Here is a 19,486-nt window from a genome sequence, read left to right on the forward strand (position 1 = left end):
TTGCAGTTAATAGAGCGTATTAGGGAGAATTCCAACAAACTCCCTGATCTGCAGGTATGCGATGGGTTGGTATACAAACGAACCAATCATGCTTCAGGAGATGAGATGCAGGAACAACAGGCTTGGAAGCTTTGGATTCCGGAGGAGCTGACGATGGAGGTGATCACCCGTGCCCATGATCATCCTTTGAGTGCACATGGGGGGGTTGGTAAAACCTTGGGTAGACTGCGGTTGTGGTTTTATTGGCCTAAAATGGTTTCACAGGTCAAGGACTATATCCGTAATTGTGAAACGTGCAAGACGTCAAAAGCTCCCAACCAAACGCTCCAACCTCTAATGGGAAAAGCGCTCATCTCCGATCGGGTATTTCAACGTTTGTATATCGATTTGATCGGCCCATACCCCAGATCTCGCGCCGGAAATATCGGAGCAATAGTCGTTCTCGATTCTCTCTCAAAGTTTTCATTTGTGGAGCCGATTAAACGGTTTACCGCAAACGTGCTGACCGAATACTTGGAGAAGAGAATCTTTCATGTGTTTGGAATCCCTGAGTCGATCACTTCTGATAATGGGGTACAGTTCAAATCCGTGGCTTTCAACGATCTTCTGAACCAGTATGGCATTCAACACATTTACACCGCTTTATACTCCCCGCAGGCAAACGCCTCGGAGCGAGTGAATCGCTCACTGTTGGCTGCTATACGCGCTTATATCGGTCCTGATCAAAGAGATTGGGATAACAAGTTGTCATCCATCAACTGTGCCTTGCGTTCAGCGAAACACGTCTCGATAGGGACATCACCCTATCACGTCGTTTTTGGGCAAAGCATGGTCACCCATGGGAGTACCTACGCCCTCTTACGACGCCTGAACGCCTTGCCTGATGCTACCTTGGAGATCTGTTCTCAGGATAAACTTGCTATTCTGAGAGCAGAGGTTCAAGGGCGAATCCTCCAGGCAAGAGAGACACAGGAAAGGGGTTACAACTTGCGATCCCGAGCTCGTGAATTTCAGGTCGGAGATATCGTGTATAAGCGGCTCTTCAACTTAAGCAGTGCAGCAAAACGATATAATGCCAAATTGGATCAGAAGTTCGTGAAGGCGAAGGTCATCGGTCGAGTCGGAACGGTTCAATACGAGCTGGAGGACATGGAGGGTCGTAACCTGGGCATCGCTCACGCGAAGGACCTCAGGGCCTAATGTGGGTTTGGATCTCTGTCTACCTTTCCTTGTAACCGCCAACACCCAGCCGCTATCAGCAGTGAGGCCCTCACTGGTCTTCAGCTTTCTTTCCTCGAGCGGGTCTCGAAAACCCAGCTGCCCTGTAGTGACCGCGGCTGCGCGACGGGAGCGGAATTTCATTCGGCTCTTTCTTAATCAATTTGCTTAAACAATGCATTTAATAGTGTGCAATTGCCTTAAAGTTCGCCGCAGATTGCACATTATTCAATGTATTCAAGCGAATTGATCTTGACAGGAGGGGAATGATTTGCCGCATCCGCAGGCGCATGCGCATGTTGCCGCAACATTGCCTAGCGAGTGAGAAAGGCTATGTAGCGGGAATAGAAGCGGTGCATGAAGAAAGGCAGCGAGAATGTTGCTGGGAGGAGGTTTTTGGCGGGAAGAAAAAAACGAGGGAGTTTTGTTTGAGATCTAGAGGCGAGTGGTTGGAGGAGATTTGGATTTGATTTTGAGGAGTTGAGTGGAAGAAGGAGGAAAAGGCAGCAGCGAGTTTTTTTTCTTGGGCGAGAGAATCTAGGAGGAGAAGGGGAATTTTGAGAAAAGAGGAGTTTTGGTTGAAGAGCTGTAGGAGCGGTTTGAAGAACTTCTTGGTGGAGGAGGAAGTTTTTGGAGCTTGAGAAGGTCTAGTGAACTTAGCGAAGGAAGGTGAAGTAATGGCAATTGATTCGCCATAAAGATGCAAAGGCAACTGGATAACTTTTCACCCGAAAGCAAAAATTAGAAAGGTAATAAAACATAACTGACTTAAGGAAGAGATCGGTGAAGCGTTTCGCTAATGATGTGATCAGACGAGCAATATAAGTGCCTCTATTTAAGAAATCGGTGAAGTGTTTCGCTAATGGTGTGATCAGACGAACAATATAAATACATTTATCTAAGAAATCTTTGAAAAAGTTGTACCTATATTCGGAACTAAAAAAAAGAAAGTGAAACAGAAAAGCTGTAATTAACATATTATCATTGAATACGTGACATAATTTGTTGTTTTTCTTTTAGAACCTGTTATACCAGCCGTTAACCGAGCTCGGCGTGACGACTAGAGTAAGTAATTGATTGGACTTTTCCTTTATTTTATTTTATTTTCTTTTTAAGGTTTTGTGTGAAACAAAACCTTATTAGAATCGATTCGATGTCTGTCTGTCCGTCTGTCTGTCTGTCTGTCTGTCTGTCTGTCTGTCTGTCTGTCACACCCGATTTATTCGGAAACGGCTGAACCGATTGTCACGAAAATTGGTAGGAGTATGTAGTCTGCCGTTCCCTTTACATGCAGCAACTGACGCCATTTTGTGTTAAGTTTAAGGGGGGGCTCCCCATACATGTGAAAGGAGGGTGCAAAATTTTTTTTCATAAAATGTGGCCATGTGGGATATCAAATAAAAGGTCTCAATTAGTACTTTTCGAAACTGGTTCAATATTTGATATTGGGTGAAACGTAGGAGAGTGAGGGCTCAAAATATGACCCCCAAAAAGTGTAACAGGTCTCGTTCTCAGAACCTATCCAACCAAAAAATCTGAAAAAAATCTCAATAGTGCATCTCTACGAAATCTAGGCCTCAAAATATATCCGGTTCCGATATCTGCACAAATAAAGTTAATAATAGTATATTTCCACATTTTAGAAATTTACCCGGCAACCCCCCTTATATTCATCCCAGAAGTACAAAATTTGGCATGCGTATAATAAAGAACATAATGCACAAGCTAGTCAAATTTGAAGAAAATCCAACTATTATTGACAAAGTTATAGGGGTAAAACTTTACCATTTTTTGTGAATTTCGAGCACTCTTCATGCATGACTGCATGACGTCATCATCACATATCAATTCGTCAATACCACAACCAAATGAGTTCTTATGAATGGGGTCCCAAAGAATTGTTTTGTTTTAGTTTTTTAGTCATTTGTATATGAATATCAACTGTGTATGTAGGTATATAGTATATGCGTGCTAATGAACTTTGTGGGTAGTGCCTATTCAGATAAATATAAGAAGTAAATCGGAAATATGGGTACGATCAATTTATATACGTGCATATATGTGTACGGTATTCGGAAATAAGCAGTTTGTTTGTTTAGGGTGAGCGTAATATCTATGGCTGTAATATGTACGTATGTCTCGTAGTTTGGAAAAATATGAAGCAATATGTTGTTGTACGGATAGAAAAATGTGCGTTGAAATTTCTTACATAAGATGAACACAAAACCTTTATACCCGAAGCGCGAGCTTCCGGTATTCCGACTTGTTTTTTTTTATTTTTAATATTTTTCATTTGCCTTATTATTTCCTTTTTGAATTGGTATAATTGGTTATTTTATTGTCATCTTTGTGTTAATAGATAATATCCTAGAATTTTTTTATAAATAATGAATTTTTCGTAATCGGAAGTAGTTTGAGGACTCCCTCTCCTTAGTTCCTCCTTTTTCCCGCGGAATTCTTACAGAAGGGACATCCTCTAAAAGAATAACTGGCCGGAGGATGTCGAGGAAGGGTGGGAACCTCACCGGCCGCGCCTCGTTCAAGATCTGAGGCGGAAGGGACGGCAATCGGGAAGGTGATCCGTCGTGGATTTTCCACTACTTGATCGCGGCACTCGGGTCCGGAGACAAACGGCGCCACGCGCGCGGTCGAGCCGTTTTTTTTTATTTTTATTTTCCAATTTAGCTCGCGTTCTGGTTTTATTCGATAGGCCGTCGCGAATTCCTAAGTAAAATTCGATTTTTAAAATCCGGTGCGGACCCACGCACCGGTAAAGACACGTTGTTTTTAGTAATGAAGTGTGAGGGATCAAAGCGCTCAAAGGACCCCCCCACATTCCCGAGCCTGGCTAGCACAGAGGCGTGCAAGAACGTGTCGACCGAGAGCTTTGATAGAGCTGCAATCTTCATGGGCGGACCTTCACGGTCAAATTTTGCCAAATTGTTTAGTTTTTTTGGGATAGCTCTGCCCTCTAGGTCATTATCGGCCACTCAAGGGATCGACTTGATACCATATCTCCATAACTATCATTACAGTATTTGATCTGCCGTTCCCTTTACATGCAGCAACTGACGCCATTTTGTGTTAAGTTTAAGGGGGGGCTCCCCATACATGTGAATGTAGGGTGCAAATTCTTTTTTCACAGAATGTAGCCATGTGGGATATCAAATGAAAGGTCCCAATTAATACTTTTCGAAACTGGTTCAATATTTGATATTGGGCGAAACATAGGGGAGTGAGGGCTCAAAATATGACCCCCAAAAAGTGTACAAGGTCTCGTTCTCAGAACCTATCCAACCGAAAAATCAGAAAAAAATCACGTTGGTGTATCTCTACGAAATCTAGGCCTCAAAATATATTCGGTTCCGATATCTGCACAAATAAAGTTAATAATAGTATATTTTCACATTTTAGAAATTTATCCGGCACCCCCCTTATGTTCATACCAGAAGTACAAAATTTGGCATGCGTACAAAGAAGAACATAATGCACAATTTGGTGAAGTTTGAAGAAAATCAAACTATTATTAACAAAGTAATAGGGGGTAAAACTTTACAATTTTTTGTGAATTTCATGCACTCTACAACCTGCATGACGTCATCATCACATATCAATTCAACAATACCACAACGAAGTAAGTTCGTATGAATTGGGTGGAAAAGGATTATTTTGTTTTAGTTTTTTAGTAATTTGTATATAAATACCAATTATTCCAACGAGACATGTGTGTATGTAGGCATATAATATATGCGTGCTAATGGACTTTCCGGGTAGTGCCTAATTCAGATAGATATAAGAAGTAAATTGGAAATATGGGTACGATCAATTTATATACGTGCCTATTTGTGTACAGTATTCGGAAATAGGTAGTTTGTTTGTTTAGGGTGAGCGTACCATCTACGGCTGTAAGATGTACCTATGTCTCGTAGTTTTGTAGCTGTATACGGATAGAAAAATGTGAAATTTCTTAGATAAGATGAACACAAAACCTTTATACCCGAAGCGCGAGCTTCCGGTATTCCAACTTGTTTAATTTCTCGCGCGAGTTATAATTCCGTTCTCCGGGATTATTAAAAAAATATATATTTTAATTGGGCAACCGGCCCAATGGAATGAAAACACTTTATTCAATTTAAAACAATACTTAATATTTAATTCACTTTAATCACTTTAAAGATTTACACTGACCGTGACTTAACTACTTGAGGAAGAGCACAACAAGAACCATCTTCTATCTGTGGTTCTTCTTTATATACTTTGCATTTGGTTCTTTAATTGACTTCTTATCAGTTTATTCCCATAATGAAAAGAATGATTTGTTATTTGAGCGGATGCAATTGGGATAAACAAACGTGGATATTAATATGCTGAATGCGCTTGGCTTGCAATATTCGGATATTCTTATCTGGATAAGCCGGATGTTTATAAATCATTATTTTAGGTTGTGAGATTTAATTAAATGCAAAATGTCAACTAATGCAAAATGATACATTTTTGCTCTTCTTGGGAATAATTCATTCTTGGAATAATGGAGTTATGTGGGTGTCTTTATGGGGGTGAGGAGTGTGTAGGTTATGAGGAATAGGTGAGTCATGTGTAACTCCTCCCTCCTTAAGATTGACGTTATCCTTGACGTCTTTAATTTCTGATAGTTCTACGTCTTTATTTATTTCTACTTTTATTGATGTTTTTTGTCTTTTACAATATAGGTATGCTATGGTAATAAGAATCATTATTATGATTTTAATTGCAAATGTAGAACTTGTTGTTATTATATTATATTTCTTTTATGTTCAAATTTTACTTTTTCTATCTGTTTCTGATTTTCTATGTTTTCCAATTGTATTTTTTCTAAATTTACTTCGTAGTTGGTAATATTTTTAATTGGATTTAAAGTTAATATTTGTTGAAATTCTCTAACCGTATTAGTATATGTCTTGTTTTTGATTTCTATTTTACAATTGCTAAATCTCAAGATATAATTTCCATCAAGGTGATATGTTTTTTCATTACAGTTTTGTTTAATATTATCGTGTATATTTGTTATTAAGAGAAGTCCTTTTTCTATTTCTTCTATTATTGTTTCATTATTGTCTATTTTTGTGATACAGTTAGGATTCTCACAAGTTAATGCAGTTTTTAATAACTTTACATGTTTTTGTGTTTTATAATACTAGTCGTTATACAGGGTGCGGCAGCATAACTTCCTTTTTTAAAATGCGCGCCACTCAGTTAGTTGATGTCATAGCGGAGCGCTAGTGGTCTCGTTCAAGAGGGGATACTGTAAAGTTTTGTCCCGACACGGTTCAGTCGCTATCATGCATTGGAATAGTGAGGAGCGTGCCTTTGCCGTTGAGGTTTACTTTTCAAGCGGATGTTCGGTTATTGCAACACAGCGTGCATTTCGGAGTCGCTTTAATTTAGCCCCGTTGGCTCCAGTCCCAGACCGCAAATCAATTGTTACATGGGTCACTACATTCAGACAAACTGCAAGTGCGACAAAAGGAAGAACTGGAGTCTCTCGGCCCGTTAGATCACCTGAGAACATTGAAGCAGTGAGAGCGTTACTGACAGTGAATTCGGACCGGTATGTAAACATGCTACAGAATTTTTTTTTCCCACGGCTAGAAAATTTGGATTCGGGGGACACTTGGTTCCAACAAGACGGTGCAACAGCACACACTTCAAGAGCATCGATGGCTGTTTTGAGGGAACACTTTTCAGAGCGCCTTATCTCAATTAGAGGCGATTTGGAATGGCCGGCACGCTCTCCCGATCTGTCCCCTTGTGATTTTTTTCTATGGGGTTTTTTGAAATCCCGTGTTTATGTGAACCGTCCAAGAACCCTACAAGATTTGAAGACCAACATCCAAGAAGAAATTGCCAACATAACACCTGCTATGCTAACAAGAGTCATGACAAACGCCAGAAATCGGTTTGCGCAATGTATGGAGAATGGGGGACGTCACCTAACAGATTTGATCTTCAAAATAATGTAAATAAAAACTTTAGACATGTCCCTACATTATAAAAAATAAATAAATATTTTCCGATGCATACAATAGTTTTTATTGAGTTTTGAAAAAAGGAAGTTATGCTGCCGCACCCTTCGCTTATGTTTATATTCAAATATTCTGATTTATAGTTTGGTATTTTCCTTACATAGTATGTTAATAATGGTGGAGTGAGTATAGGGATACTGACGACAAACATTATTTTATCTTCATTACTTAAAACATTAATTGTTATTTGTTTTAGTTCTTCAAAAGTTATCCTTTGGGAATCAATTTCATCATAGGTTAATATCGATCTAGTCATTATTCCTGCTTTGGCTGAATTTACATTATCTAGTATTTTCTCAAGTTCGTCTTTTATCAGATCCAGATTATGATCTAGTTGAATTGTTGTTAGTATTTCGTTTATTTGTTTTGTGGCATTATTTATATCGATGGTTAATTTTTTATATTGCTCGTTAGTTTGGTTGATGCTAGATACAATCTTATTTAAATTATTTTCGAAAGCTTTATTTACTTCGATTTGTTTATTCATTGATTCTATTATAGCGTGATTATTAGTATCAATTATTTTTAGGTGTTCCGTAATTTCTTCGTAATCGTCGTTGTCCATTAGTCCAAATATCCATTTGTATACACTACCTATCGGATTTATTAATCCTCTTCTTTTTCTGATGTTATAGTTACAGATATCTTTATATCCAAATTTTTGTCCTAATGCTGAATTGCATATATCGAATAATAGGTCTGTAGTTTTTGTTTTTTTTTGGAATTTTAACTTCTATTCAATTTTTTAGGTTTGGAAGTATTATTTTTGGATTTGTTAAGATTTAATAGTTTTAATTCTCCTTTTATGGCTTTTATAGTTTCAAGGGTGTAAGAGTTTGGTTCTATAACTTTAGTGACTTCTTCTAAAGCTTTTTCATATTGTTCCAAATCTATTTTATGGTATATTCTGCGATAGTCTTTTATTAGTCTAATTGGGTCCTTTTTGATTAAAATTATTTCGGATTCAGATTTTACGTTTTCAATTGTTATTTCGGCACTTGTTATCTGACTGAATGTTAGTAGAATGAATATTATAGTTGTCCATAGGATTGGTCGCTGTAATATTAGAATAGTTTTCCGTTTAATATTTCTAATATCATTTTTTGTCTAAATTGAGGAATGTCTTTTTGGGTAAAGTTTAATTCAGCGTTTTTAGTTATGTATTCCGCTATTTTACAACTAAAGATTCCACAATCGCTTCCATTTTCTTGCTTTGGTGTGTCCTCTATGTTTACTCTCGCAAAGGGTGTGATGTCAAAAATTTGGTTACGTTTATCTAATGATTCCCTTTCAAGATACTCTGATAATATTCTTAGTACTTCATCATTTGTTCCTCTTAATGAATCGTAGTATTTTATTGATTTATTCTCTAGATCTACTGTCGCTATACACCAATGACTTTGATTTACATGTATTAGAATTAATATTATGTCGAATGAAAATATATTTACTTTACGTGTCCAACGGCTTACTGCATTGTATCCTTTATCTTGAAGACGGGGCACAAAGAATGTATTCATTACGTATACCTTTGGTAGGTGATTTGCTTGTTCTTTACTTCTTTCAGCAATAAGGTTCAGATAGAAATTTATAATTTGATCATTTATCCAGGTGTTATCTCTCAATGTATTAATGTCTTTTCTAGTTATATTCATTCCAAATTTTGTTATTAATGTTGCATTCTGCGGTCCTTGATTTAATGCTTTTTCAATAGTTAATTTTTGTTCATCAGTTATCTCTGTTTTAGATTGCTCTATTACGTTAGTGTATTTCTTTATTCTTTTTATTCTTTATGGATGTATTTTATTTCGGATTATGTTATTTTTGACTAATAATATTTCATCGTTTTTACCTTTGATTATATCATCTTTCCTAAATTTTGGTTGTTCTTTGTGTCTTTCATTTGTATAATTTTTAATATAGATTTCCTTCTGTTCGATATCTGGTTGTTTTTCTCGTTTCCTATTCTGATAGTTTATCCATTTACATTTTTTGCTTTTCAGTTTTTCGTACAATTTTTCTTTGTTGATTTGGCCTTGTTGAATTTCTACAGGTTTATACTGTGTTGTACCGACTTTTTCTTCTATTTTGAAATCTGGTTCCGTAATTGTTAGGATTCTAATTTGTTCTGTCAAGGAATTATGACATCTATTCATATCAGCGTTTCCGGTATGTGATTTTGGTGATGTAAAATGTACTTCTATATTTTCTTTCCTTAAATATTCCTTTATGTTTACCATGTTAAATTCGTTGTCAGCAATTAATTTTTTCGATTTACCTATTATTGCATTTCTTTCTCTAAGAAGATTTATAAATGTAATTGCATTATATGATGAATTTGAAGGGCGGATAATGTTTTGTTTCAACATATCCTCTATTTGGGTTCTTACTTCTCCTTCATGTACTTGGGGAAATCGATATATTTTAGAACACAAGGGTTTATTCGTTTTTGTTACGATCTCGTGTTTTGTTTGTGTCGTACAAGTCAAGTTATCGCCTTCATTGTAGAATATATCCTCGTTTTCCTTGAATATTTTCCTTAATGTTTTCGATTCTTCACTGTTCAAACTTTCGAACAACTTGTTTCTAGTCGTAGTATTGGATTTCAACTCGGTTTGATGATTTATCTCATCAGGTACCGCATAATTGAAAGACAACTTAACGTTATTTATTTCAATATTCCCTTCTCCTATATTTAATTTTGCGTTAAGAGGATCCAGTAAGTTTTGTCCTATTATAGCTTTGAATTTCTTGTTTTGGAAATCCATAACGTTCCATAATATTTTATGACTATTAGGGAGATTGAACTCGAGTGGCATATTAGTTTTTAATTTTTGATTTACGTTATATGTATCTCCTAATCCCAAGACTGGAATGGGGTTTTCTAATTCTTTTATTTCGCCGATTTTGCAATATTTTCCATCTATACTTGATGTAGAAGATCCTGTATCGAATAGAACAGGAATGGTCTCCGTTTCTGTTTTCAAATTAATTATTGGTAGCAAGTTTCTGATATTTCCGAGGCTGCTTCCTGAAAACTTACATCCATCGGTTCTTGGACTTGATTTTGATTATAATTATTTCTACGATACTGATTGCAGTTGTCTACTTGCATAGACTCTGTTCTGTTATTCTGATGGTAGTGGTGTTGTTGTCTATTTTGATTTTGACTATTATGGTTATTTTGATTATTGTAGTTGTTAGGTCTGTTATTGTTGTTTCTATTATTAAACCTATAATTGTTGTAACGAGGGTTTTGATTAAAATTTTGTCTGTTATCTGTTTGTCTGTGATTATTATTGTAATTGTGACTGGGTCGATTATAATTATTACTTTGATTTTGGTTATTCCTGTGACTATTGTGCGGGTTATGATGGTAGTTATTATTGTTATTACGTGGTTGATTATCATTATCAATATTTTGACGAACTTCAGATAATATGTTGTAAGCTTGATCTAATGTGGTACAATTTCTAATTTCTAACAAGTGTGCCTTGTATTCAGGAATTAATGACTTGAATTTATTAATTACCAGACTTTCGTTTCTGATAGGACTAAATTCAATATGGGTTGCTTGTTGTGGGTCTTGGATAAATTTTGTATTTAGTTTATTTAACAAAGAGTTAAGAGTAGTATAAATATGGTCAATAGACCTATTACTATTACTCACCCTATGAATTTTATTTATTATGCTACTGTAACTTTCATTTACGCCAAAGGTGAAGATTAAAGCTGCTTTGATGTTCTGCCAATTTTGTTCGGTAACTTTTTGAATTGCATCTCTAGCGGCTCCTTGAATTCTGTGAAGTATCAGCCTGAAGATGTAAGATTGCTCGTTTCCGGGTTGTGTTAAAGCCAATAGTGTGTTCACTTCGTCGATCCAGGTATTCAGTGGGTATTCACTGCTGTGTCCGGTATAGACTGGTAATCGTCTAGCTTCTATAATAAGCTCTTGGAATGGCAGTTCCAATGGTAATTGTGGGTCTACCATGATTGATTGATTTGTTTCTGTTCACTGGTGTTTTTACTGTTTGTTAAGAACAGGTCTTTTACCCAGCCTCTTAAGAGGTTAATGATCTAAGAATACTGTTCAGTTTTATCCTTGTGAATTTTCTTCACAAGGGTTGTTAAATATTTTCTATTAACAACACTGTGCACTTAGAGTTAATACTTTTATAAGTCAAAGAAGTTTTCCTTCTTATGACTGAATATTCACTTTGTTAGAGCACTTTTATTTGAGTAGGTTGTTTTAGATTTAGAAGATTCTCCTTCATAAATCCGTACGACTGCGCCAGTTATAATTCCGTTCTCCGGGATTATTAAAAAATATATATTTTAATTGGGCAACCGGCCCAATGGAATGAAAACACTTTATTCAATTTAAAACAATACTTAATATTTAATTCACTTTAATCACTTTAAAGATTTACACTGACCGTGACTTAACTACTTGAGAAAGAGCACAACAAGAACCATCTATGTGTGGTTCTTCTTTATATACTTTGCATTTGGTTCTTTAATTGACTTCTTATCAGTTTATTCCCATAATGAAAAGAATGATTTGTTATTTGAGCGGATGCAATTGGGATAAACAAATGTCGATATTAATATGCTAAATGCGCTTGGCTTGCCAAATTTGGATATTCTTATCTGGATAGGCCGGATGTTTATAAAGGCATTATTTTGGGTTGTGAGATTTAATTAAATGCAAAATGTCAACTAATGCAAAATGATACATTGTTGCAGTTCTTGGGAATAATTCATTGTTGGAATAATGGAGTTATCTGGGTGTCTTTACGGGGGTGATGAGGGTGGGTAGGTTATGAGGAATAGGTGAGTCATGTGTAACTCGCGCAGAACGGTCCTGATCGAACAAGCTTAGTTCCAAAGAATCCGGGTAGAATTTCCACTGCATCTTCGTCAAAGAAAAATTTGTCATTCTTCCCTGGCCCCATGAATAAACCCCGAAACGGGAAAGCCGTCCCCAAATCCCACGTAAGGCTCTGATGATCGGGGGTAGTAATTACTGCTACGTGGGCAAACCGTTCTTTGTAAGCCAGAGGGATTAGAAAGTCGATAGTGACTAAATCGTCTTTTACCTATGCTGAGGGAGGATGAATGTCGAAGATGCTCTTCAGATGATCCAAATCCGGTAAGATCATCCCTGGAACCTCCTTATTTATTCGCTTTACATATTCTGTAAGCTCTCCTATTGGTCTCAGTTTACTCAACTGTTGATGCTTGGCCCATATCCCTGCTATTAGGGACTGTAACTCCATTGAGTATTCCGATATTTCTTGTTGGAGCATGGCTACTTCCTGTCGCTCCACAACAGCATTAATCTGCTCCTCACCCTGATGGTACTCGAGATCCGTGGTATTAAGCATAAAGGAGGCGATTTTAGTTTGCTGATGCTGCAAGCTCTCTATCTCATTACCGATCACGGTATCTCGATAACCTATGTATACCATTGCCCCCGTGCCGAACACAGCTGGCAAATACTTAACCCCTAGTTTCACAGCCTGCTTTACCTTAAACGGAACCACGCTTGGGGCCCGCTTAGCTCGATTGGGTTTATAAGCGGCAATGAGGTTCTGGTTTACATCCTTAGCTCGTTAGCGATTATCAGAGTCCCGCAATTTTCCTGGATGTCCTGTTTGACTTGTCTGGCGCAAATTTTCTTTAATTTTTCCATTTGATCCGCTATGACCTCTAAATCTGCAGTTAAATTTACTGAGGTTGCCACCATGTACTTTAACTCGATCACCTTAATTTGAACATCGACTCTACCGATGAGGAGTTCAAACTGCCGGGCAGAAAGAACAAACATGGATCCAAGGCAGCTCGAGCCAGAAATCCACCTTTAAACTTTACGGCTCCACGGGTTCTAGACGCAAGATTGTCCATTGCTGCTGCGCCCCCCGGATTAGGCCTGCCGTCTGCCGATAAATCCGGTTGCGACTTACCACCCTCCGGTAGTAATGAGACAAGCTGATGCACTGCACGGCGATACATTTTAGTAATATCACTAGAGAAAACAAACTCAAATTTCCTGGTACGTGTAACAATGTCAAAAATGTGGGTTTGCAGCTTTGGCCCAGGAAGAATTGTTTGATTAAGACTAACGCCATTAAACGTCGGACTGGAGGCGTTAAAAACATTCCTGAGCTTCGATTTGGTGGCATCCTTGCAAATCACACACAGGAATGGTATGTAATAAACGTCTCCACTAGTACCGCCTCGGAGCGCAGTGGGGACCTCTTCCATATGGCCCAAGTCCCGATACTCAGACATGAACTCGTTCGATTTCGTTTTGAGTTCGGCGTTCTTTACCCACCGTTTCTCCTGGCCGAGAAAATACTGAACTGCCTTGCTAAACGAGTTTCCCAACTGAATATCCTCCTGACGAAACGGGATTGGTACAACATACCGAACGTCCTCAGCTCGATAGTGCTGTGATTGGAATAGATATTCATTCAATAGGCATGTCCCAAAAACACCTTAGGTTTTTTCAAGTTCCTCCAAGGAGACATATGAGGCCGTAACTTTAGAAGCAGGCAGTGCTGCAGAACCAGATACTACCCATACAAATTAAGTATTTTGAGCTAAATATCCTTCCACAACTTCCACTCCTTCCAAAAAACATTGAAACAAACATTGAAACCTAGAAGTACCGGAACATGCGAAGTGTGATCTGTAACCGGATCTGCCAGCCTCCTCCCTGGGAACAATGAACTAATTCCCCTAGGTGGACGATGAAGACCCCCTTTGGTAACACGCCTGACTACCAGCACCTTCGTCTCCACGTTTGAACCATCCTCTAAACTAAGATTCAGCCCGACAATTGAGGACACTCTTCCTGCGGATACTCCCCCCACCCCGGATACTTCCACATTGGTTCTCTTCTTAGTTAGTCGCAGCCTTTGAACTAACTCCTCAGTGATATAGCTGCTCTGGCTACCTTGGTCCACCAAGCACCGAACTGAAATTATACTTCCATCCTTTGCCTTTATCTTTATTACAGCTGTGGGCAAGATAGTTTCGGAATGGACAAGTTTTGTAGAGTTTTCGGCGTCATGAGAAATACTCCCTTGCGTGCATGACCCGCCCGATTGGTCTTTGCCGGGATGCAATACTGTTTTATGCTGCCCATGACAAAGCTCGCATTTCAAGGACTTCGCCTTTGACATTCCGTACTGTTTTGTAGTTGTGGGAGGCCCAGAAGACACATATACCATAATGCCTGAGCAGATCCCCTTGGTCCTTGCTGTTTATTAACCGTGGTCATTTTAACACCAGATGATCTTCCATACAAATGTAGCATGGAAAACGCTTTATTTTCCCCCTTGTGCCTTTGCGGCAAGATAAATTTCCTTGCTCGGTTTTTTCCGACCACCTAAGGTCTCTGCCTTCTTTGTTCTTCTGGTTGAAATTTCGCGAGTCCGCCCAACCCCTTCCAACTGGGAGACATAACTATGTATCTGTTTTCCAGAAATAGATCCATATCATCAATGGTTACAGGAAGTTTTGGCTGCTTAAGCAATGAGTCAAACTCCCGTCGGGTGGGGACATCCATTTTACGAGTAAGGATAAAAGGTATGAAAGGTACACCTTGGTCACAATTGAACCCAGCCTTCCTCAGGTTTTGAACCACTGAGCGCATTGTGTCAAGTGCCTTTCCAATGGTGCTGGGGTCTTGTAACACTACCTGGGAAATATCTATGAGGGCCTGGATTTCCTTTTCTACCAGCGCCCGAGGATTACTGTAGCGTCGATCCAGAAGTGCCCAGGCCTTCTTGTTGTTCTCCCCATGCACTCCTCAGTGCTCTACGACTCTCCTCGCACCACCTTTTAATTTGCTCTGCAGCATCATTAGTCTTTCTGCTCGCCCAATATCAGATCCTTCATAGACTGATTGAAAGATACTGCGGAAAGATTCAAAGTGACGAAGATCCCCATCAAACGAACGAATATCAGGGACTGGTGGGCAAGGACAAGGTTTATGGCCACGATTCCAATAAGGAATGCCTTCGGTCTTGGAGCTTCTTAGCCCGAAGCCTCTTGTCGGCAACGGTATGTCACTAAAAGGCATGTTCAATTCATCGCGAACCCTGGGGAACCATTCGCTAGAGAATAAGTTTTCCGGTTGTTTTGTCGCGTCCTCCGTCTCCCCTCGAGCATCTCGAGCTCTGCTGAATGTCCGGGACGCGGACTTGATCTTGTCCTACCACCTGTGAATTCGACATCGACGGGAGACCTTTCGGGAATGAGATCGCGATGAACACGCCCAATCAGCTCCTTAGTCGCATTGTAAATACCGATCATTACGGATAATTTATTTTCTCGAAAATAAGTAACGTCCTTAGAAGCATTTTGGCGAAGAAGATAGCCACCGGCGAGGAAGTCCCAATAACGCTGTTGCACTTCTTCCCATGCCGCAGCAAAACGCTCCCGCCAGAGTTTGACTAAAGACTCCCTTACACTTTCGAGTTTTGTGACCCTTTCCTGCTGGGTATCAATAATTGCCTGAATCTCCATTCTGGCTAAATTTGAAGATCGCGATAATGCCGAGCTCCGGGACGATAATATAATTATAACTTTGCGCTCTTAATTTGAGCGCCGTAACAATAATAATTTTGCGCCCTTAATTTAAGCGCCGTAACAATAATAATTTTGCGACCTTAATTCGAGCGCCGCAACGATAATAACTTTGTGCGCTGAATTCGAGCGCCGCAAAAACAATAACTTTGCGCTCTTAATTTGAGCGCCTCAACAATAATAATTTTGCGCCCTTAATTCGAGCGCCGCAACAATAATAGTTTTGCGCTCTTAATTTGAGCGCCGCAAAAATAAATTAGTGATTTCCACTCCGCAATGGCAATACTCTGAACAGGGCACTGAATACGAGAGAAGCGCAACACTGTAAGGACCTATCCTTTGATCTGAACGCGCCCACGTAACAAAATGATGCGCTGGAAACGTAAGAGACGCAACACTACAAGAACCTTTCCTTTGGTCTGAACGCTCCTATGTTGCTCCAGCACAAACAAAGCACCGATAATTTTACCGATGTACAATGCCTGCCGTTCAGTATTGTCGCGGCGGAACACTAACAAGTTTGTAGTCTTTTCACTACACACTTTAATTTCATTAAAAACACAAGCACACAAAATTTAATGAAATTGACTTTATTATAAATTATAAGTCATTTGCAGACACTTACGTGAAGGATCCTAGTTTGCATCCCATCCGGCTCGACAGACCAAATGTTTGGATGTCTTATATTAGGGCACAGGTTGCCCGAAGTTCAGTCTGGTATTTAACCAGGCGCGCTTACTTCTTGCGAGCGACGGTCTCCTGCTCCTTTGTCCCTCGCTGTCGAGTATGGTTGAAGTCTGTGGAAAGATTCTTTAAAGTTAGGGTCTTACCAGAATTCCAATTGTTTCGGAGTTCAGTAACCACAATAAAGGAAACCACACTTCTTCACTATGGTTAACACTTTATTAACTTTATCTTTTTACACTATACTAATGTCCTTACTCCTTACTCGACCGCTCGGGCACTCAGCAAATTCCCGTGCTAAACACGAACGTTAATTTAATTCGACTACTCCAAGACCATTCGCAACAAGCTGGAACTTACACTATTGCCTAGGTCAAGAAGTTTGGTTTGTAAGTTCCAATCTAACAAAAACAGTAAAGACAACAGTCAGCCGAAGGGCGATGTCGTCAGTGCCGGTGGCGACATAGCTCGGTAGCAAGCCGGAACACACTATCGCTTGCATTAGCACATGGACAAGGTTACTAATATTTGTTGTGAAATTTGAGCATTCTGCGACGTACGCTGACCTTGCAGCAATCACTGCCGGTGATTGCTGACGATGTTGACGCGGACTTAGGCGGCCGATGGCTTGTGGGAAATCGCTCAAACATTATACTGCGACACTTCTACGAGTCACACCTGACCTTTCGCACCAGCGACACTCCGAAAGCGAATCTTCGACATGCACCATTGATACTCACATCCCAGCACCCGCGCTACGTTTCAAGTCATTAGTAAAAACTTCGTTTGGCCAAGCATGCGGAAAGACGTACATTGTCTCGTTCGAACGTGCCTTTACTGCCAAAGATCCGAAACTGACAGGTACACGAAGATCGAATTCCAACCCCTTTGAGCGCCCGATAAACAGTTTCAACAGGTCCAAATCGATATCGTCAAACCACTGATGCCTTCACGTGGTTAACGTTATTGCTTAACAATGGTGGACAGATTTCCACGCTGGCCAGAAGCAGTGCCTTTGCCAAATCAAAGTGCTCAGTCCATCGTCGACGCCTTTTATGCCACATGGATTTCCCGCTATGGAGCTCCTAGCATCGTTACGCCCGACCAGGGAACTCAATTTGAATCCCCGTTCTTCACGTCGCCTACGAAACTACTGGGATGCAAACGTACGTGTACCTCTCCGTACGATCCGGCATCGAACGGATTAGTCGAACGTTTCCATAAGTCTATAAAGGCAGCTATTATGTGACACGAGGACAACGCTAATTGGGTTGGAATTTTCTCCAGTGTCCTTTTGGGCCTGCGAAATTCGTTCAAAGAAGAATTAGGCGCCAGCTGCGCTGGAATCCTTCTGCGAACCACTCCGCGATATCCCGGAGAATTGATCGTCAACGGTAACACCGACAGCGATCCAAAATTGTTTATCGACCAATTTCGTCAACAAATGCGTGAAATTCGACAAACGCTCCTAGTTCATCGCAACGCCAGTACCACCTTCGTCCACAAAGGTCTCAAAGCGTGCTATCATGTTTTCAGGCGAGTTCGGCCAGTAAAGAAGTCACTTTTGCAGCCAAACACCGGACCCCACCGCATTATTCGCTGAATATCTAGTGTACTATACACGGTTGACGTGAACGGAAGAAGTTGTAACGTCTTCACAGAGAGGCTCAAGCCAGCGTTTAGTTGCACCGATGTTTCTTCGTTCCATTTTCAAGTGGCTGAGATACACCACCAGCGGGAACGAGATACTACCGAGGTGTCGCGCCGATATTCCAACCACATCAAACAATATAACTGAACCGCTTAGCAAATCGACAGCTCAGCCAGCGTCTCCCGCCGAGCCAGTTCATCGAATAACGGCGCCTCCATCGTCCTCCGGGAAACCCAGGATCAAAATTAGTTGGAAGCCACTCAATCCACCACCAGCACGAATTCGACGAACATGCCTACCCAAACTTCCACGTGACAACGTCATTCAAGAGGAAGTAATGTAGGGACCCACTACCAACTGCATGACATTATAGTGATACGTGGCCAACTTTCCTTCATTGATGCGTCACACCACTCATTTTATTATCAACGCTTGACGCGAACGGAGGTGTTGTACAATGAGTGCTTCAGTTTCATTCCCTTGTTATTCTTTAAAAATGAATGAAGTTTCTATATGTTCAGAGTGGATTCCTTTTTAAGGTTTTGTTTGAAAAACAAAATCTTATTAAAATCGGTTCAATGTCTGTTTGTCTGTCTGTCACAAGCACTTTTCTCAGAAACGGCTATACCGATTAACACGAAATTTGGTTAGAAGGTGGGAACTGTGGACCCCCAGACATGCAATGAGTGATATCCTTCCACGTTGAGATTTAGGAGGCGTCCCCATATATGTAACAGGGGGTGTAAAATTTTGTTTCTCCGAATATAGTCATCAGATGAAAGATCTCGATTAGTACTTTCCGAAGCTTCGTAGTTTTGGGATTTATTAGAAAGGCGGGGAGTGGAAAGGGTGGAATATGATGATTTCTTTAACGGACCCGTCCTCAGAAACTACCCAACCGAAATATCTGAAAAAAAATAATGTAGCTGCCTGCATATGGTGCCCAGGCCTCAAAATACTCTCCATATCGATATCTGTTGAAATGAAGTTAATAATAGTATTAGGTGTACAAATAAGTTTTCGCGGTTTGTCAAAAGATTGCCCCACCAGAAGGTTATGGAAAAATTGTCAGATGTAAAACGTAATATCCCAAGTTTCGTCATCCGGCAACACCATAACCTTAAAGTACTAGTGATTCCGTATCAGAATCACGTAATTTTTTTCGTGCAAAAATGTCAAGTTTTGTGCCGAATAAGCATCATTTGCGGGAACTTTTGATTTACTTCTTTAATTTGAAAAAATCTGCAGCTGAGGCGCATCGATTGCTTCTAGA

At 39.7% G+C, this 19,486-nt stretch overlaps 1 protein-coding gene across 1 annotated transcript; it reads right to left on the reverse strand.

Annotated features, from left to right (window-relative positions):
- Positions 1-5,732: 5,732 nt before the first annotated feature.
- LOC119661451 (metacaspase-2-like) lies at positions 5,733-11,271 on the reverse strand. The gene is made up of 6 exons (XM_038070807.1): positions 10,320-11,271; positions 9,133-10,257; positions 8,516-9,018; positions 8,012-8,336; positions 7,449-7,952; positions 5,733-5,932 (listed from the first exon to the last, which is right to left on the reverse strand). Exons 1-6 carry the CDS (start codon positions 11,269-11,271, stop codon positions 5,733-5,735), a joined length of 3,609 nt encoding a protein of 1,202 aa, XP_037926735.1.
- Between the last annotated feature and the right edge of the window lie 8,215 nt (positions 11,272-19,486).

Source organism: Hermetia illucens, chromosome 1, assembly GCF_905115235.1.
Source record: "Hermetia illucens chromosome 1, iHerIll2.2.curated.20191125, whole genome shotgun sequence".
Lineage (NCBI taxonomy): Eukaryota > Metazoa > Arthropoda > Insecta > Diptera > Stratiomyidae > Hermetia > Hermetia illucens.